This window comes from Tenrec ecaudatus, chromosome 8 (assembly GCF_050624435.1).
Source record: "Tenrec ecaudatus isolate mTenEca1 chromosome 8, mTenEca1.hap1, whole genome shotgun sequence".
In the NCBI taxonomy this organism is placed as follows: domain Eukaryota; kingdom Metazoa; phylum Chordata; class Mammalia; order Afrosoricida; family Tenrecidae; genus Tenrec; species Tenrec ecaudatus.
Genome location: NC_134537.1, coordinates 73,268,322 through 73,290,750, shown reverse-complemented (window position 1 = coordinate 73,290,750; position 22,429 = coordinate 73,268,322). Strand labels below are relative to the sequence as shown.

The following is a 22,429-nucleotide window of genomic DNA, read 5'->3' as shown; positions in this document are numbered from 1 at the left end:
TTCTCCAACACACCCAAAACTCATTCTCTATAGAAAAAATATACACAAACACATATATACATACAGATATGTATATATGTGTGTGTGTGTGTGTGTGTGCATATCCCCGTCACTGAGATTACCTCCTTCAAGGTCATTCCAGTTAAACTGGTGAGATAGAAAAACATATATCGCTTCTCGGCCTTTTGCCTAATATCAAGTGTAGTATCTTATCTAATCAGTTAAGTATCTGATAGAAACACATAGATGGGGAAATACATGTGGATTAAGCCTCTGGTGAATAGCCAGTGACCATAGATCTGGGTTATGAAGAGTCTTATCGGGCAGAGTGCCTTGGGCATCACATTATTGCAGATTGAATTAGGTTAAAATTTAACCATTGTTCTCTCTTCTGACCCATTTTAAATTTGTTCTAGTTTAAAATTTTTCTTTTAGATTGAGGTTTTTCTCTGATTTACTTTTTAATTGTTCGTCATTTATTGTTGTCTGTTTTTCTGTATGTGAAATCCAGGACAGGTAAATCTATAGAGGCGGACACTGAATCAATAGTACTTGCAGGGTTGGTGGGCAATTAGGGAGCTAATAACAATGGGTGGAGGAGAGAAGGAACTGCCCAAAAGTTGATGGAGGTGATGATGTGATTATACTACTCTTCTTAATATTATTGAGATACTGATTTATACGACATGTGAACTATAGGCCACTACAAGTTTCATAAAAAGAGATGGTGTAAGCACGTTTTAGCAAAAGACACAATTAACATTTCATGATGGGGGAATACATCAAAACAACACAGGATTCATTCTTCGAAAATCAGACAAATAGATGTCAGAGGAAGTAAAGTCTAGCTATGTATCAAGAATTAGGTAGGAATGAGTGGTAAAGATCTGGAGGGGAAAGTGTGCCAGGCATTGAGGTAGCAATAAATAGTCATGTAATAGAAACACCGGGAATACAAATTCATCTGGATGAATCTCAAAAAGGGCAAGAAGTGGAATTTGCGTAGGTTGAGTAGCAGAAAAACACTCCTGAAGTTAGGACAAATGGCACTCTCATGCCCGAAGTAAAAACTGCCCTCCTAAAAATTCCAGCTCACAGAAGCCCAATGGGCTAGCCCCGTCCCTCGGAACTTCCACAGCCATGAAGCCTTACTGCGGAGAAAGCCACCTCTGCTTTCCCCCTTATCCAAATCAACGGGCTCCTGAGACATTGCCATTTACTGTGTATAGCATTCTACACTAGGGAACGAGTAATCTACATGGCATGTAAAGCTTTCCCATTAACTTGAACATGCACATTATTCTAACCATGGTTTGATAAATAATGTGAAATTTTACTGGGCTATCCTTTCCCTGGAATCTACTTTAGAACATTAGTTATATTGAGTTTTTTTAAAATTTCTTCTAATATTGGCATTACCTTGTAGGTTGGAAGCACAGTATTTTTCAGATGCAGAAAAGGTTACCACATCCAAGGTTCAACCACCAGAACTTGCCTTGCAAACTTAACCTGGAGTGGAATACAAACGGAATGTATACGTAAGTATGGTTTCTTCCAGGACAGCCAGGAAGAAGTTACTCATTTTGAATATTAAAAAAAGTCCTGTCTTCACAGAAAATATTGAGGAATTGTTTTACTAGTGTTTGTTTTTAATTTCTTGACCAAATAGCTATCCGAGTGGATGTCCTAAAACCCGCAGTGTCAGTATCACTTAGGAGGTAGACAGGAAGGAAAATGCTCAAGCCCCAGCCCAGATCTCCCTCACCAAACACAATGGGCGGGGGGCGTGTGAGGAGCAGCAGTCTCTGTTTCAGAAAGGCCTCAGGGGGATTCTGAGGCATGCAGTAATACGAAAATGATTGCCTTGAACTCTACTTAAGTTAACACAGCCTTCAGAAGCAGACAACGTATTCGTATGTGCCATTGCTCTGATTCTTCGAGTGTGTTTATATTAGTTTGTTAAAAAGAGACTAAATTGGGTCACTTAGGGTGTCAAAAAATAAATAGAAAAATTTTAACTGCTCTTCTTACTATATTTTTGAAGTATATTTGGGTCAATATATAAACAGTTACGTAAGAATCAAATTATATTTTGTAGCTAAACCATGTCATTCTAGATATGTATATTCACCTCTATGTTCTTAAATTATCCCTTTCCGTTTTAGTGAAATATAATATCTTCAGGTTTGACTCTCCTTCTATGTTAAACATAAAGAAGTAGAATGGTATAGAAAGTGTTTTAAAAGTTTATCAACCAAAGTTAACTGTTCATTTATCTAATCAATAACAGTACCAGTCACCATCAGACAAAAAGTAAATCATATTTCTGAGCATATATCAGTCTGCATGTGTTTAGGATTTGTCTTTAAAGAAATTTAAAATATTTATCTTAATAATATAACAGAAGAGATTTGTTTATTTTAAAACTATCCTCTCTCTACTAATTTCCTACTCTAAATGAGATAGTCCAATACATAAGTAGGCAGACGGACATCAGGATTAAACAGAAAGAAAGAGCGTGCAAATACCAAGGGTTTCTTATACTGGGAGTTGCAGAAGCGTGGCCTATTGGTGATATTTAAAGCTGCTGTGTTCTCTTTTTGTAAATCCTTGGCTGCTTTCATATTCATCTTGAAACCCTTTGCTTTCTTTAAATTATTTATATATAAATACTGACTTTGGTAGTGAACCAAAGTTTCACTGTTTGCTGATGGAATAAATATCATTTCAGCTCATGCGTGCAGACAGCCAGAAACCCCGGCCCATGCAGATGTGAGAGCAATTGATCTTCCTACATTTGGTTACACCTTAGTGTACACCTGCCACCCTGGATTTTTCCTTGCGGGTGGATCTGAACACAGGACATGTAAAGCAGATATGAAATGGACGGGCAAGTCACCTGTTTGCAAAAGTAAGTCATCCATCAGGAAGTGGACTTTCCTAACAGCAAACACGAGTATCAAACTCCCGCCAGACTAGTTTCCAGGTTTCATAAGTAAACAGCACCATGCAAGAATGTTAGTCGGCTGCTTCAATATGGACTTACGGTTCGTGAGCCTGTGTGTGTGTGTGTGTGTGTGTGTGTGTGAATGCATATGTTGCAAGTGTTTGACAACACCATGTCAGAGGCTGTGATGATACATACGTTTTATCATTAGTTTATTACATCTTAAACAAAAGGGGGTTATTTGGTTTAGAAATATGATTTGTGTTATAATGAAATTAGTATATAAAAATGTGTATTTACATGAAAACGTGTTTCTAAAAGTGAAAATGAATAAATATCACCAAGTACTCAGAATATAGAAGCTTAATTGTCTCTAAGTTTAATTATATAAGAGCACTCGAGCCATTCAATCAGGGATTTGAGTCAATATGTTCTTAACAGCGGTTCTATTTTTTTCAATTGCACAAGAAGTTAGCGAGGACTGATGCCCCATTGACTCACCAATCTGCTGGTTTACACGTGAGAGTAGTAACTGTGATTCAGATGTGGTGGCGAACAGCCTCTCGGTTCACCAAGCATAGCTTCCACAGGCAGGAGTACAAAACCACAGGGACAAAGCATGTTACGTTTAACAAAATCAGTGACTTCGGTTTTCGTTTTCTGGAACCTAATTATAGCAGTTAAGTGAGAACTTTTAAAGAGATTTAAATTTCCCTTGTCCTTCATTTTCAGAAATAGATGAATACAACTTGATCGACCAAAATAGACACTCTGGAAGGGAAATACATTTATATTATTTAATATTATTGTATACATTTATGGATTTGGATAAGGGATTGGATAATTCAGAGATATTATAGAATGTTAGTTATTGTATATGTTTTTCCGTTTGGGTCAGCTTACGTTTAGTACAATAAAGGAGCATTAATATAAGCCACCCTCATTTACAAGGCTCTCTGTTTTAGCACTCTAAACAGGAAGACTTCATTTTAGATAGGCATTTATTTTTAACAATTAAACTCAATTTTCACAGAAGCACTACAGATATCTTACCATGGATATATGGATTTAAATGTATATGTATAAGAGATTCATAATTTTTGTGCAGTTAGAAAATCATGGAGAAGGAAAATTGCTTCGATTTAACATTTTTCAACATTCAAAAATAAATGTTTTTGAAAATGATCATTTGTCTTTTTCCTTGAAGGTAAAGGAGTGAGAGAAGTTAATGAGACCGTCACTAAAGCCCCAGGTTTGTATGCCAGAGCAGCTACAGATGTGACTCAAATAAAGTGATTTGTTCTCGAAAATGCTTTGCACACTGAAGCAATTTTTAACATTTTTAATTTCTGATTCCATGAAAACATAAATGTTTCAATTATTTTAAACACCTGCCAACAACTCAGTTGCCTATTTTTTTAAAAAAAACCAAGCGGTTGGGTAATGAAAAGGCAATACTTCATTTAAAAAAAGACAAGCTTTGGTGTTACCAGGCATCTTTATTCAAGGGTATCTCGACATTTTACAGACAGAAGTGGACAGAACTGTGCCTAAGGCCATGTGCCATAATGGAGAGCCTTATAAAGAGGGTTGCCTTCAGTCCTCCAAATGAGAGAGCTAAACTGGGCGAGATGTGTCCAGGCTCTGGAAACATAACTCGTTAAATTGAACGATTCAGTCTTCTCCTTTTCCCCCACGTTTCTCGACATAGTTTTTTGTCTCCTAAACTATTAATAGCCTTTAAAAATCTGTTGTCTTGCTAAATGGACTACACAGAAAATTAGAAAGTTGCAGTCCTAATTTCTAGAAAAGGTTTTCATTACTCCAAATCATATGAAACAATTTATGTTACAAAATTGAATGTTTTTTAAATAAGGAAGTATGTGCCCAATGTATATTAATGTGATAGAATCTTTTAAAAGAAAGTATAGGTAAAACAACTTTTAGAACATTTAAATATTTTATAGTAACTTTATGGTTTATATATGGTAATGCTACTAGTATTTTGACTAGTTTCTTTGATATCACTTCTAATCTGATAAACTCTATCCTAATATCAAGTATTGAATAAGTACCCAAAGTTCTGTTGAATCATTATATGGTGTTACATATATAATTCAAAACAAGGCAGTATTCCCCAATACATTTAGAAGAATTTATTTTATAAATACCATTAAGTATTAAAATGATCTTTTTATTAAGATTTTCTCTACCATTTAAAAATAATATCACTTACAGAAATCAATGCACTTTTTCCAAATAACACTTTCTTCTATGGAAGCAAATACAATCTTTGTAGTTGTTTGAGCTTGTTTATTTTTATTTTATTTACCTACTTTTTGCTCAATATAGTGAAATAGATGAACACTCTGCTTGAAGGTGCACACAGTCTTACTCTCTTTTCTTATTCGTAGTGAAGAGCAATGCTAATTGAATATGGTTCTTTATAAAGATGCTGCATTCTCCACTGTTAGGTTGTTGCCTTACCCTCCAGTCAGCAAGTCAAATGACAGAAACCACAAGAAAGAGAATCCCTACCACTTTACTAGTAATTGTATTTGAATACAAACACGCTTCTTTTATCTGATGTCTTAACACCTTATCCTATTTACCCAATCATTTTCCTTCCCTGGAACACAACTGTTGACTATAACTTAACAGCTTTAACAATTCATTAATATCTTCCACTCAGAACAAGGATTCCTATTAGGGAAAATAATTTTAGTGTGATTTTAAAGATATTTTTCTAACTGGAAAAAAATCAGTATCCCACAATATTTCGAATTGAATATGCAGTGTAATGCTGATGATAAAAGGGTACAAGTGTTTTAAGTCCCTTATAAACAATGCATTAGATTTTATGGTAATCTCTAAGGGTTTTATCTTCTTGCTCATTATCTTCAGGTAATAGTATCTACTGTAATCGATAGGAAACTCATATTCTACCATCTTTACCTGTTGTGAGGCAGATTCTGCAAGCTTAGCTTGTCTAAGAGTCAGAATGTGGTGCACGGGGATGTCATAAAAAGAAACCTGAATGCGAGGAAATCAGAAAGTCGTGAGCTGTGCTCGTCTTCATTAGTGACCATAAATGAGCTTTCATAGAAAAACACATCTAGGGAAAATTTCCTTTCTTTTTCTGCCTGGCAACTCAAACAATATGTTTAGAATGAGTCCTACTGATGGTAGACATCTTCTAATTAGATAATTTAGAGTCCTTGTGATTCATGGATCAAAGAAAAGCCTTGAGGTTTAATTTATAATTGCATTTGTAAATATTATTCATTGTTGTATTCGCATCTTAAAATGTCAGTATTTGTATATATGCTTATTTATCCGCAGAAATGTGGAAAAAACGTTTATTTTCATAAGCACTGTACTCAAGCAAGAACATGTAAATAACCTTTGCAAAAATTTTCATATCAGATAAAATTTATTTTAAAAAGTAGTATAGCTTTTACTCATGAATTTTTTTTTACTTATGAATTTAAAGGACATATAGGAAAGACATTTTAGATCATTGAGCCCAGTCTTCTTTCTAATACTGAAAGTTTAAATATATATTTTATATATAATATAAATTATAAGAATACTTACATATTTATTACATTATCCCACAATGAATAACTTAAAATAACATAGAGGCAATTGTGAGGATGGCCCAGGACCGAGCAGTGTTTCCTGTTGTACATAAGGTAGCTATGGGTCAGAATTGACCCAGTGGCACCTAACAATGACAACCACAACGACAAGTATTCTGGAGCCCCGAAGGTGTACTGATTTACCTATCAGGCTGCCGAATACAAAGTTAACAGTTCAAAACAGCTAGCAGTTCTGCCGGAGAAAGATGAGACTTTCTACTCTCAAATGTTTACAGCCTCAGAAATCCACAGGGGCTGTTCTACCTTGTCCTACTGTATTACTATGAGTTGGAATCGGCTCAATAACAGTTCATTTGTTCTTGCTGCTGTTTTATTATTTTATAAATATGAATAAAGGAATTATTTTCCATTTACAAAATAAGTCCCTGAAGAAATGAAAGCTGTAGATTGGTATTTGTACTATTAAAAGACCTTATTCTTTATTGCACCTTGATTTCCCACATGAATAAGCTGTGCAAATCTAATTAAAGTGAAGCTTTGATAGTGAAGCTTCTTTAGGGCAGGGATGTCTAGTGGATCTGATAAATTCGTGCCTCTGCACCTTCTCTGTGTCTTTCAAAAAGTCCACTTGGAAACTAGTGAAATACCATAAATGGTTTCATGAATCCATTCAACTTATTAATACTAAGTGCAATGAAAAGGAAGTTCAACAGTAATAGAATTGACTCATCAGATCCACTGATTCCTACAGGTCTGTGAAAAATAAATATGCATTGGCATCTATAGTATTCTGATTATAACCCATCCAATGTGGACAAATGTGGACAAAAGCATCTTGGCATTTACTTTGATGTCATGGACGCTATGAAGGGACAAATAACGTTGTCCTTGTTTCCATCATTATTTTCTTATCTGTCCTTGAGCTAGCTTTGAGAAGATCTAAATGATTATATGCTAATGTTCTCTCTTCATTTTTCTTTTTCCTATGCCTAGTTCCTTCAGATGTGTTTTTTATTAATTCCGTGTGGAAGGGATATTATGAATATTTAGGGAAAAGACAACCCGCAACTCTCACTGTTGACTGGTTCAACGCAAGCAGCAGTAAGGTCAACGCAACCTTCCTGGAAGACTCTCAGGTGGAACTGAAATTGACAGGTAGGTCCTGAAGTATTTTCTAAACACACCATGTAGCTGAATAAAACACATTATCCAATCACAGAGAATGGATCAATATGTGTTACAGACTTATTTCGGCTATATTTAGTGCTTGTCTGCATTTTTTGTATCTTATTGCACAATTTCAATGACCATGGCAGACATTATTGTCTTATTTCAAAACTTACGAGACCAGTGGAGAAAGCAAATTGATTTCCTCAAGATTATGCATATAGCACATCAAACCATAGATCTGAGAAATCCCAAAAAACCTCTCCACAGTTTATTATTTTGATAATCTTCCTTGTTAATTGTAGTCAACCTTGTGAGTTGTTTATTTATCCCATAATTAATAACAAAATGTATTTTTCATTATTTAGATGCCAGAAATGGTTTTAATGCTTTTAAAGTATTTATATTTTCATTCTAAATTCAATTTGATGATGTGGGTATTCGTATTATGAACATTGTTTACTACTACTAAAAAAATAAAAAAAAAGTTTTTGTTATCAAGTTGATTCTTGATGTTTCCAAGAATGGAATCTCAGATTTGACAAAGGTATTAAGTGTAATGGAGAGAACTTTGAAGGTGATGAGTTTGTTTTGTAAAAGAAATGTAAAAACATAGCTTTGAAAAACAAATTCCGTTTTGGGGGGTACCCCTCCTCTTCTGGTTAGACAGGAAAGGACAAGAAGAAGGGAAAGTAGAGGCGAATGTGTGGTGAGTGCCAACAGACAGACAGACAGACAGACGGCTCCTCAGTGCTCTTGCTCAATACTGTCCGCTGCCATAGTGGATCGATCTTGAAGTCGCATGAGGTTGCTGGGAATGGGCACTGGCCACACTCGCGCCCTCAGCGTCCCATCTTCTTCCTTGACTCCTAGTGAGGATTTGCTTCCATCTCACACGCTCTGCCACTGGAGCGGATTCCTGAGGCACTAGATTTGCTTTTCTCATCTGAGAGAGTGGGATTTAGGTTTGCCCTCATATGCTAACTTAAAGGTTGGTTTCCAAAGCCACCTTGCATTACCTTTGCCTTACTATAAGAGGAAGATTGACCTTATTCCATTAAAAGTACAGGCAATAAAAAGGCTAGATATTTTTTAAATTAGCAGAGTGCAATAAAAATTACTTCATTTCTCTGGGATAGGTAAGTTGTACTTAGTAAATGGATTTTTCCTAGTCAGAATAGAAAATGACCCTCATAAAAAAGAGGTCGTAACCAAAACAAAAGTACTGAAATCAATGTTGGTTTGTTTTAATTGCTTGATTGCCATCTTCATGCCATATTCTAAATCAAATGGTGAGTCTGAAACTCTAGTGATTTCTCCTGGTGTAAGAATAACTGACTGATTTTTATGCAGGAGTTTACAAGAAGGAGGAAGCGCACTTACTTTTGAAAGCTTTTCAGATGAAAGTCCCAGTGGACATTTTTGTAAGCAAGTTTGAAGATGACAACTGGGGGCTGGATGGTTATGTAAGTATGTATGGGAGATTTGTGTGTTCTAACCATTTGACTGCTTGCAAGGAGGCCACCAACTTAAGATTGCTAAGAGTTGCAGCAATGTGGACACCTCGGGAGAACTCAGCAGTCCTTAATCATGGAGGCATTGTGCCCCTTTCCATTATGTTGGCCTGAACCCTGGCGACATTGTGCTTTCAGTGGCTAAACACAGGCCAGCACTGTAAAACTGCCCGTTGCTCTGCAGGAGGAACATGAGGTCTCTACTCTCTTGAGGATTGGCCTCTTAGGGAATGCACACGAGTAGCTCTGCCTTGTCTTAGAGAGTCCATAGAGTTACAGTGGCAATTAATTCTTTACTTATTTCATCTTGGAAGAAACCAAGTGTCTGAAATAAATAAACAAAGTGGCCAGTAAAACTTGAATTGCTAATACTGGGGACAGAATTAGAACTATGCTCTGGTTTCAATTCTTGTTAACACCACATTCTTGTACTTTAAGTTTGGTGTCACCAAGATTTTTTAAAATATGAATAATTGATATGGAATAACCATTTGGAGATTAAAATATATAATTGCATATCATTCCCCCCAAACTGAAAGATTTGGGATTTCATCCTTCAAATGCATCCTCTAAAATTAGTAAATTTTTTTGGTTCTAATTTACAATCTGATGGGAGAATATACAGTTTTATATGATGGCACACCTGATCAACCTGTAGTTATAAAATAACATGTTTTTAAAAAATATATGTCTCTGTTTATTAAAAATTGGTAACATATGGACAAATGCTGTAACACTCCCATTTTAGAGACCAAAATGAGATAGTGTCCACTTTTATGTCACTTGAATTCCTCTGAATGTTTTCCAATTTTAACTCTAAATGTGAAGTCAAGCAAGTGGGACAAACAATGAAATAGTTGGCCTCTGACATATAAACTACGGAAGTGATAGTAACTGTTTAATAAATAGAGATTAGTAATGCTTCTTCTACATTTCCTTCATCTACATACATACCAGGTGTCATCAGGACTTGAAAGAGGAGGATTTACCTTTCAAGGTAACATCCATGGAAAAGACTTTGGAAAATTCAAGCTAGAAAGACAAGGTAAGTCACACTCAAGGCACTGTCAAAAATAACTATCAGTTTGACTTTCCAATGAGTCTGTTGAAAAGTGATGGACAGGCCTCTATTCTAACACAAATGAAAACAATCAATATGACTTGCAAAATTTACTACAGACAGTCCTCTGATTACAAGTGAGATCTGTCCTTACTTTAAAAGGATAATCTTTCATCCAATAATTCACTCTTAGGAGTTTTTCATCAGACATATTGGAAACCATTTCTCTGCACATTTAGTTATACCACAGCCAGGACCCTTTTAAAAGGGAAATTTTGAAGCAGCTAATTTATTGCAAGAATCACTTCAATAGATAATGTTATTATGTTAAAGGTATTAGGCAAGCTATTATGTTAAATAGATTTAACATAATGTAGTTAATCTAATGGGGATTACGTACTCACACAGAAATATTTTAAATTTATATGTACTGGAAAAGTTTGGGATATATATGTAAGCTCAGTTTTATTTATGTGTTTTTACCAAAATAATCACTCGAAAGAACAAAATAAAGAATTGTATTTGAACCTTTCTCTTTCACTTGCAACTTTTGCAATCTTGGCTAAGTTAAACTACTTTTAGCCCATTTTATTTTTCCTTCTGAAAACTCATTGTCAAAGTCAATTCCCTGGATTTTTTATGAATATTAAGTGAATAATACTGTTATATTAATCTTAATATAAGAATATTAATATTAATGTTAAAGCTCATTTCATACAAAAGTATTGATTCTAGTTGTTGCTACCAACAGAGATTAGGAAAGTACACTTTTTGTAATAAGATTAGCACCTATCCCCCAATACAATAGCACCTCGCCCTGCTAAATAGTCATTGCAGGATACCCACCTTCCTGACATGATCACTGAAGACAGACGTGTGTGTAAGCATACGCGGTGAAGAAAGCTGATGGTGCCCGGCTATCAAAAAGATATAGCGTCTGGGGTCTTAAAGGCTTGAAGGCAAACAAGCGGCCATCTAGCTCAGAAGCAACAAAGCCCACAGAGAAGAAACACACGGCCTAAGCGAATACACGGTGTTGAATGGACCATGTAGCAGATACAAAGGAACAAAAACAATCCTTGTGTGATCACCTTCCTCACATAATCGCTGAAGATGAAAGTGTGCATAAGCAAGTGTGGTGAAGAAGGCTGATGGTGCCCGTCTACTGAGAGATATAGCGTCTGGGGACTTAAAGGCTTAAAAGCAAACAAGCGGTCATCTAGCCCAGAAGCAACCAAGCCCACACGGAAGCAGCACACCAACATAGGTGATCGTGAAGGGCAGAGGAGACCAGGTCTCCAACAACATAGGTGGGGTGGTGGTGAGAATCACACCACCGTGAAAGAGGGGGAGTATGTGGTGGGGACCCAATGCCCATCTGTAGACAGCTGGACATCCCTTCCAGAGGGGTAGTGGGGAGGAGATGAGTCACTCAGGGTTCAGTGTAGCAACAATGAAACTAAAAACCTTCCTCTAGTTCCTGAATGCTTCCTCCCCTCCCAATTATCATGACCCCAATTCTACCTTGCGGACCTGGTTATACGAGAGGATGTACAGCGGTGCAGTAGGGATCTGGAAACACAGGGAATCTAGGACAGAAGAACCCCTCAACACCAGTGGTGGGAGTGGTGACCCCAGGAGGGAAGTGAGTGTAGAAAGCGAGAACCGATCTCGGAGATCTATGTGTAACCTCCTCTCTGGGAGATGGGCAATGGGGAGGCGGATGAGGGGAGGCGCCGGGGAGTGTAAGATAAGATATAATAATTATTTATAAACTATCAAGGGACCAGGGGTGGGATCGGGGAGGGAGGGGGACGGGGGAATAAAAGGGAAACCGAGCTGATTCCAGGAACCCAAGTGGAAGGTGAATTATGAGAATGACGAGTGCAACGAATGTATAAGGGTGCTTTGCTCAATTGATGTATGTACAGATTGTGATAAGAGCCTTATGAGCCCCCAAAAAAAGATTTAAAAAAAAGATTAGCACCTAATTTCTTCTGAATAATATTAAATAATTCATCACTTAATTGTAGAATTTATTGACATATTGCTCTGGAGGCTTTGATACCAAAGTGACCTTTGAAGTAAAATGTCCATAATATTTTAGGGTACAATCTCTGATGAACCTAACTCATAAGATTTTTGTTAATACACTGAAGTGTTTGAAAGTAAATGAATATCATACTTTACATTATTATGTATATTTAAAATATAATCAAAAAAGATAATTAATCATCAAATACCCTAATCACACTATTCTAAATTTAGTACTTTCAAATAATAGAGCTTTAAATGATTATGCCAGCAATGAGTGAGGTAATATTATAAATTGGGTTATATTGTTTCCAAGTACAAAGTAGAATTGACGCACTAGACCAGCACTAATGATGGATTAAGTTTTCTCTTGCTCTAAGCCAAATCCTGGAGTTACTTGTCCCCCTTTCTTCTATAGCACATGCTCTAGTAATTTCGTTTAAGGATACCCCAGTGAGCTGTATACAGGATACTGTGTCGATATCTAAGTTTACTCATCCAGAGAGCCTGACCCGAAGGCTCTCATTGCTGCCACATATTTCCCTTGCAATGTCCCTCGTCTATGTACGCTAACAAAATAGCAGCTTTGTTTCACAAGTAATGTTTTCTCATGTGATGATGAGCTTCTTGTCAGTGAAAACAATTTGCCTCACAAAATAATTTGAATTTCAAGCTAATTTTCTTTGATTCAACTAAATGGAAAAGTTTGTGTGTAAGTAATGCTTCCACAACAACCATTCATTTAAGAATTATGACTAAAACCCATTTTGTGGAGAAAAATAAGCAACCTTCAAATTGCCTCAAATCCATAAATGAATGGAAAACAGTGATTATCATTGAAGTGATACCATAATTGATTTAACTTGAAAGTCAACTCTAATGCCAAAACTTATATAAAAAACTCAATAATAAATTAATTTATGTACTAATGTAGACCTCTCACAAAATGGGAGAATATATTTTCACATCATATATTCAGTAAGGACTTGAATCTTGTATCCATACAGGTTTTTTATTGCTAAATAACAAAGAAGATGAATAACCCAGTTTTTAAAAAATGGGCTAAGAAAGGGACATTTCACTGAATATACAATTGGCCAAAGAGAATCTGAGGAGACAGTCAATTCTATTAGTCATAAGGAAAATGCAAATTAAGGCCACCGAGAAATACCACTTCTTACCCAATGAAACCAAAGCCAAATCCCACTGCCGTCGGGGTTTCTGAAGCTTTTGAAATCTTTACGAGATCAGACTATCTCATCCTTTTTCCTACATGTGACAGGTGGATTTGGACCACCAATTTTGCAGTCAGTAATCCAATCCCGACAGTGTCTTCAGGCCTCCCAAAAGGATGGCTGTGTTTGAAAAAGCAGATTTCAAGTGTAGGGGGGAATGTGGAGAAATATGAACACTTATTTATTTTTGACGAGAAAGAAAATAATGGAACTTACTTTGTAAGGCTGTTTGGGAGCCTTCAAAAAATTAAACTGTTACCATAACATTTAGTAATTCCATTCCTATTCGTACATACCCAAAGAAAACGGATATGTGCATGAACATCTGCACAGCTGAATGATTAGGCCATGTAAGGTTCAGTCATGCCATGGAACTAAAGGGGAAGCAAAAGATACTGATGTGTGCTACAAAACTGAAAACAACAGCTTAGGTGAAATAAACTTTTCACAAAAATACACATGTTGTCTTTTCAAGTTATATAAAATGTCTAGGCGAGGGATATTTATGCACCTAGTCAGTAGTGGTCTCTTGACACTGAGGGGTGGGTGGAGAATGAAGGGTTGTTAGTAAGGTGTTCCAAGGCCTCATGAAAGGAAGCAAAAATGTTCCCAATTATACTTGGTGATGATTGCACATTTTGTGAACATATGAACAAACATTAACAGTATGCTTAAAAGCCCTTATAGACTCAAATATAAGCCGAGTTTTTCAGCACATTTTTGATGCAATTATGTTCTAAAATTAGGTGCCTTGGGGGATATTTGGAACGGCTTACATTTGAGGTGAATTTTATGTATGTGAATTGTTATTTTTTTAAAATATTCAATAGCCCAGCTTATTGCATATGAAAGGATACTCACCTTTTCTAAAGAAATAAGCATAAAGGCGAGGAAATGCTAAATGTGATATGTTTCAGAGCAGACGTAGCCACAGTAACATAGCAGCAGCAGCAGTAATGTGATGAGGTGTAGAGGGTGGGGAGAGCCAGAGGGGATGGAGAAGAAGCAGAAGAAGCCAAGAGGTAGGTAATATACAATTATCCAAGTGTTTGTGCAATGACCTTCATGACACAATGGTGGGATTGAAGTTGGAACATGCCTTTGGAGGGCAATTAGGTAAGACACAGAAACACCAAACTGTACAAGCTCTGCTAAGCAGGGAATCCACTGCTTAGGAGATATTTAGACCATCACAAGTGTGTACATTTCGACAAAGGATTTTACTGCATCATTTTTTCAAGGGGCCTTTAAAAGTTCATAGAAATATTCCATTAGCTTTTAATTCCGTTTTCTTATGAACTTTGTGAAGTCCCACATTAAAAAGACAGAGAAGTGTCCTTCAATAGTAGACTCACTCACCCACTGTCATTGTGGCAGTTCCAACTCACTGTGATCCTACAGGACAGGGGAGAACAGCCCCTGTGATTTCTGAGACTGTAGCTCTTGATGGAAGTAGAAAGCCCCATTTTCTCCCACTCAATAGTAGACTGGCTAAATAACGTCTGATCTATACAAGCCGTCAATGGAACCCTGTGGACTGTAAAAATAAGCAAACAAAAAAAACCCTACAAATAAATATGTATACTCTGAATTCATAGGTGTTGATGAAAGTACTTCAAAATTTCTAGATTTGGGTGAAAATAAGAAAAGGGAAACATTCAGTAATGTACATTTATACTATGTCATGGGAAGACTACATTTAATAAAAAGTCACTGTTAAAGAGGAGGAGATTGGAGCAGGGGTGACCCGTTACTTTCATTCATCTTATACTCCTGAGAGGAGTCCTGCTGGCACACTGCATTAGTCACTGGACTGCTAACTGCAAAGTCAGCGGTTTGAAACCCCTAACTCAAATACGAGAGAACGATGAGGCTGTCTAGCCTGGTAAATCGCTATTTATAGCCTTGGAAACCCACAGGGCAGTTCTACTCTGTTGTATGTGGTCACTAGGCGTCTAAATTAATTATATAGCAATGCATTTTTTCTATAGTATGGGAGATCCCCTGGTAGCTGTTGGCTAAGTGTTGGCATGCTAATTGCAAAATCGGGGTTTTAAACCCACCAGCCTTTCCTGGGGAGAAAGATGAGTTTGTCTGTTCCCTTAGGATAGGGTCACTATGTGTCAGAACTGATTCTGTAGCAGTGAGCTGCTTTGTTTAATTTTTTTAAATTTTTGTATTATTTAAGGATCCCATTACAATGAGGTAAGCATTGAACTTGCTAACAGAAAGGTTGGTATCTCGAACCTACAAGCGACTCGACAGGAGAAAAACTAGGTAGTCTGCTTCTATAAATATGTATACCTTCAGAAACCACTAGGAGTGATTCTACTCTGTTCTAGAGAATTGCATGGATCAGAGTCACTTATATGTTTTATCTTTTCAGTGATTAAAATGAGACCAAATCACTGGAATTAATTTGGTTTTCCAGACAGCATAATAAAGACCTTTAGAGCATATAGTTATAAAACATGTTGTGAGATGGTCAGATGGCAACTGACCCCCTGACTTCTTCAAAAGGGGAAAGCGACTTCAACTCAATCAGCCTAACATTAATTACTTGGAAAAAGGGGTCATATGGTCTTCCATGTTCCAATTTTGTTATCAACTCTAATACCAGCTGCCTCTCTCACAGTGCTACTTACCTGTCTGCTGGGTTCTATAATTCATTGCAAGGACCCCAAAGACTCAAACCATATTCACAATTCTAGGACTTAGTAGGAAGTTACCAGGTTACAGTTCAGTGCCAGAAATGTTCAGGGTACAGTTATGTGGTCAGGAATACCTACTCCGAGCTACTCTCACATGCTGGTGTTTCGCTAGTCCTTAATTTCTCAGCCTCATGGCTCCCTGGCCTCTGTCCTGCTTGGAGAATGATATAAAGCTATTTTAAGGCTACAGTAAATATCGAAGGTACATGAAACTTCACCATAATCCTGTGCTGGAAGATGCCTAATATTAGCTCTCAGGGTCAGCAAAGTTAGCTCCCCAATTAGTGCTTGAAGGTATTTCCTTTGGCAAGCAGACGTCCTACCAAAGGCACTCAACTTTATACAACCCATGCTCTGAAAAGCCCACTCCTGTGTTTAATGCCCTAGTTTCTGTTTCTACCACCAAGGCTCCTCTGTATTTCCTTGGCCATTTCTCTCCTGTCACAAGTTTCTCTCCCTGGACGCAGGAGGCTCACTATGCAGGGGTCTTGAGATCAAAGGGACCTTTTCAGGCCTGGCTCTTCCCTCCTGGTGGTCCTCTAACAGTCCCTTCCTGCTTCTGAAATGGCTCGTTTTGACTCATCAGGGTGATAAAATTGAGGAGAGTTCCAAATTTTTTTTTTTTTTTTTTTTTTTAGGAATAAACCTTATCATGAAATGGAAAACATACAAAGAAAACTCCAAAACCCCTTAGAAGAAATCAAAGGAAACACACAAATTTTTACAACCACAATTCTATTCTGTTAACAATCACTCACAACAGAATGATATAATCTATTTGTGCTTTCTCCACCTCCTTTTACCATATCCACTAGGAAAAGTGGAGGTACATCCAATTTGTATGGTCTCACTCGGTGGTTTTGTTAGTTACAAAGACTTTGGCGAGAATAACCATATTAAATAATTCACTGTACCACAGTGAAATACAACATCTTTCTACATTTCTATGAAATTCTCTATGAATTATCTGAGTGTTGCTACTAGAATTCTAGTTCACACAGGCACAGGTTTATTCCAAACAAGATATGGTGACAATCTTGTTTCAATGGACAAATTTTCTCAATCACACACTTGTCTTCACCTCATTAACGGACCTTAAATATCCATCCAGAGTCCTGCTTGCTAAGGGACTCTGTTGGGCCTGTTGGGGTCAAGGTGGAGAGGTCACCTCAGGAAGGGACTGCGTTGGGTACAAATTGCCTTAATGTGCTTGAATTATTTAATTTATGATATGTAAAGTTTATGCCAATAAAACTTACAAAAGAATATGGCTACTTCTTGGAATTACAAGGGGATGATTTTGATAGATTAAAAAAAAATACAGGATGATAGGCGGTTTGTAATTCTGTGTACACCAGGGCACAAGGAAATTATATCATGTAGTATTTATGTGAAAATTCAAGACATTCTTATTGAAAGTTCTGTTTCTAATTTTTGTTTCTTTGCACTTGCAGTTTGTAACAATGTTAATGAAGAATGACTCATCTTTTGATTTAACATTCCATATGTTTTAAGAATATATTTCTAAGATACCAGATCAACTCTTTTTCTTTGATTCTTTATTCAGATCATTCCAGTTATAATTCATCAGACTGTGTGTATAATGCACTCACATGCAATTATGCCATATACATTTTAAATCTTGTTTTATAAACTCATCGATATGTGAACATAGTTTCTTAAATAATAAATGCAGTGTTGAATTTTAAATGTTTGTGTCTGTCAATGTCAAGCATATACTTGGCAATCCAGAGATATGGAGATTAATTATTATATTGCCTTCCCTGGCTGCTATTGGACAGGTTTATATTTTCCCTCTCCATTATGTGTAGAGATCATGATTTATCAGGTTTTTATTTCCTTTCGAAGGCTTTCATTGTAATGTGGGTTGTATTCTTCTTCTAAGCGTTTCTTAACTTTGAAATGGATTTTGAAATCTACCTAAAATAAAAGTAGATACACTAACATATTCACATATGTAAAATTTAATACATTCATGTAGAACCTAGAAAGTTTACTTAGTTCAATAACAATCATGAGTAATTTAAGGAATCCGCTTTAGATAGGAGAAAATATGAAACCCCATGCACGTCAGTGTGTAGGCAAAAACGAATGATTTCTGTTAGTTTTTCTTTTGTTTTTTTTCTGCAAAATAAAATAGAAACATAAGTATATGTTTAAAAACAAAAGTCAGAAGGTGTAGCACAACCTTTGTGTATGTATATTTGAGATGTGAGATGCTTCCATAATACTGGTCAATGTTAGTCAAGAAGAGTCAGATTTCTCAGTATCTTGGTCACCAATGTAGGTAATACAATCGTTAGATAAAAAGTGTCAATTAGATACCTGTATAATTGAAACTCTTTTGCTTCTTACAGAGGTCATATTCTTCTATAAAATGTGTAATAAAATAGAATTTAGCTCACACATAATAAAGTAACTGCAAATGAATTATTCTTTGCTTTCCCTCTGCAGATCCCTCAAACCCTGATCAAGATTCTTCACATCATTATCATGGCACCAGTAGTGGTTCTGTTGCTGCTGCCATCCTGGTCCCGTTCTTTGCTCTGATTCTATCGGGGTTTGCATTTTACCTCTACAAACACAGGTACTGCAGAAATGCCACAGATTCAAAATGTTGTTTATTTTACAGTGTTGGCTGAGTCAATGTTGGCTTTCATATTGCTATAAAAGAGTCTCTCTAATTAATAAAGCTTACATAGAGTTTAATAAACCAGACTGCTCAGTGGACGCTAGAATAATTAATTTTATAAAAATAATTGGAAAAAATAAAATACTTTGTATTAGATTGAAAGAAGCAAAGGGTCACAATTTCACTTGGGAGCTGCATGGTCTCTATTGGTCGGTCTTCCAACATCCCAGAGAGACATCAAAGGAACACTCTCTCCAGTCCCTTCCAAGTGCAAACACACAATTCCTAATTTCTCTCCATCCCTTCTTCAGCACATATTGGTATAACTGTTACTCTGCACTGAGCAAGATTATCATGCTCATCCTTAAAAAACTGCTTTGAATATATACTAATTTCTGTATTTCTGAACGCAAACCAGATTCTGATTTGTAATAAACCTAAGTGGGATTTTCAAAGCGGTAGACATATATAGGAGAAGGTGACCTCGTCTGCCCCTTGCTGCATGGCTGGTGGCCTTGAACTCTCCAGTCTCACTTGCTGCTCTCTTGACTGGGGATCAACGGCATCCCCTGTACGTCAGAGATGCTGCCTTGTACGCCCCCACGGGAGGCCAGCTGTTATTCAAATCCCAGAACATGTTTTCAGCATTCATCTTTTTCTTTAAAAGGAAAGTTTTGCACAATTACATGTGTATCCACACAAAACATGTATCACTTCTCATCTTTCAATTTTAAGCAAGGTAGCATGGAGGATGTCTGTAAATATACCTCAGACCTTGATTCTTTAAACCTTAACACATTCTCTATAAGCCTTTAGTAATTAGGTGCTTCACAGAAGGTAATGGAGTGGAAGCAGATTGGAGTCTATAAAAACAGGTATATGGGAACTAGCATTTATTTTTCCTTAGTTCTCACATATCCTCTTTTAAAATCCAAAAATATTATTTCCAGTATACACATGTGTATCTTAGGAGCCCTGGTGACATCGTGGCTATGCGTGGGGCTGCTAACCACAGGCTCAGTGATTGAAAATCACCAGTCTTTGCTCCCGAGAAAAGTGAGGGTTTCTACTCTGTGAAGTGTTAGCATCATGGACGCTCACTGGGCAGGTCTACCCTCTCCTTTAGGGTCGCTTTGCATTGGCATTGACTCGAAGGCAGTAAGTTTGCTTGTTTGGCTATCATTCATCTTACTTTTTTCATGTGCATGTGATATAAACTATATGTTTCCATTCTTTTGGGCAGGTGGGAAATTTAATCTCATCATAAACTCTTTCTAACTCTTCCACAATTACACAGAAGCCAAGTGGCTTAAGTTGTGTCTAGTAAATGAAAATCTCATTGCTATCAGACGGCTTTGTAGACAAACCACTGATGCAGCAGCTAACTGGGGGTGGTCTTCTGGTTCTCTGCTTATATGCCACATGAGGAACGTGAGGCTGGGGGGCCCGGGCCAGAGTCCAAGGCACTTCAAGAATTCCTGTTATTCTCAGTTCTTGCCCCCTGCGGAGGTAAAGCATGAAGTACTTAGCTCTCTCTCCACTGCTCTTCCCCTCTGCAGATAATCTAAATTCCACTTTATACTTCTCTAGCTAAAAGCTCACTTTCCCTCCTTGCAGAGTTTCTTCCATGACTGATGTGCTTGACGTTGCTTTCTCATTCACATCCAGAGTTCCTGACTCAGGTCCACCACAGGATTTCTCTGCATAAATGTCTTTCTTCACAGCCTGCATCTACCTAATCAAACACTCTAGCATTTTCCCAAGCAATGTGAGAGCAGTAGCGGCCCGTGACCAGAATGACTAAACGAAATTTTTAGCCTGGTCTTGGCTTCATTAACATTTGACTGAATTTACTTACTAACTTTTGCTACTGGAGCATTTTCCAAGTTCAATGTCAAAGATCTCTCCAATTCCTGGGGCAGTTTCAGACTGTTTTTCTGCTGACAGGAGCCTAGTTTTGCAAGAGTCACATAGTTTTCATTTTTCCTTTCCTTAATGAACATATTGCAACCTACAAAGACATGTTCATCAATTACTAAAATAGAAGTTGTTTGTTTGTTTGTTTTTCCCAACAGGCAACACTTAGTGCTTTTGCCAGTTTAGCTACTTACATTTAGTTCTGGTTTTACCAGCTGGCATATTTTTCTGCTGTAGCTTCTTTGAGGGAAAACCAGGAGAGGGAACTATAGATCATAAATAGAGATTTTCTTTTAAAGCATGTAAACCATAGTTTAACATATGTTTAATCTTCCATTCTTGACTTAGTTTTAACTCACTAGAAACAAAATTATGTTACAAAATGGCTAACAGTGAATATCAGTGTTGATATTAAACTAAAAGTTTTATACTTAATTTTTAATCTTTTCCGATCCAAAAAAATTATCAGTATTATTGTTCTACCAAGAGTTGAAAAGTTATGTGGCTTAAGCCAGGTCATATAGACTATATATGAATATCAAAATTATAATTCCCGTAGCTCCAACTTTCACATCTGCCAATTTTATCAGAATAATTTGTAGGAAGCATCAATATTCCTCAAATTTTTGAAAAGCCTTCATTTTCTAAGCCCATCTTTATAGTGCCAATCACCAATTAAGAAATCAACCCAAACATGTGTCCACATGTGAACTATTGCCTGTCATTGTATACAAGCGTGTATGTGTTACTCTGTGCTCATTCAGATGTCAGCTGGTGCAGATACAATCAGCTGTTACATTTCTTTTATGTAAATCGGGATTCTAATTGTTTGTTGCGTCTTTTCACTTTAGGACAAGACCAAAAGTTCAGTACAATGGTTACGCTGGCCACGAAAACAGCAATGGACAAGCTTCCTTTGAAAACCCTATGTATGACACAAACTTAAAACCGACAGAAGCCAAGGCTGTGCGGTTCGACACAACTCTGAACACAGTTTGCACAGTGGTATAGCCCTCAGTGCCCCAATCGGACTGATTCATAGCCATACCTCTGATGGACAAGCAGTAATTCCTTTGGTGCCATATACCACTCTCCCTTCTACTCTTGGCTTGCTGCAGCGACCTTTACCATCTACTGGCATGCACGCAGTGGAAATGTCTAGTATCAGAGTAGCCGAGTCTTCTGAGGATGAAATTACAAGCGCATCTTCGTCCTGAACGTGGATTCCAAATGCCTGCCTGCGACTGCTTGAACTTGGACACCCGTAAGGAAGACTGCCGAGTCGTGCCAATAGGTCATACGTAATGCCTCAGACTTTCAGATTTTGTGTGGCTGGGATGCCTTTCAATGCAATCTTCTGGGCACTTGGATCCGTCCTGTGGGTGCAGCGACAAAATGATAGCACCACACGATTTTTTGTTTCTTTGTTTGTTTTTAGCCCCCATGGACATGAATCCTTTGAAAACAAAACAAACCAACGAAAAGCTTTCATGGAGAAGCGACCCTTTCTGATAGATGCACACACCTGCAAATGCTTCACTCTGTCACCCCTGAGACCTGACAACCTTTGAGAAACTCATCTTGTCTCA

At 37.1% G+C, this 22,429-nt stretch overlaps 1 protein-coding gene across 1 annotated transcript in view; it reads left to right on the top strand.

Annotated features, from left to right (window-relative positions):
* CSMD1 (CUB and Sushi multiple domains 1) overlaps positions 1 to 21,851 on the top strand; it is a 1,770,408-nt gene extending 1,748,557 nt beyond the window's left edge. The window contains exons 63-70 of the mRNA XM_075557189.1: positions 1,427 to 1,538; positions 2,732 to 2,911; positions 4,155 to 4,199; positions 7,543 to 7,704; positions 9,070 to 9,182; positions 10,188 to 10,275; positions 18,746 to 18,878; positions 21,692 to 21,851. Of these exons, the coding sequence (XP_075413304.1) occupies positions 1,427 to 1,538; positions 2,732 to 2,911; positions 4,155 to 4,199; positions 7,543 to 7,704; positions 9,070 to 9,182; positions 10,188 to 10,275; positions 18,746 to 18,878; positions 21,692 to 21,851 (993 nt within the window). The remainder of the gene's footprint in view (positions 1 to 1,426; positions 1,539 to 2,731; positions 2,912 to 4,154; positions 4,200 to 7,542; positions 7,705 to 9,069; positions 9,183 to 10,187; positions 10,276 to 18,745; positions 18,879 to 21,691) is intronic.
* The last annotated feature ends 578 nt before the right edge of the window (positions 21,852 to 22,429 follow it).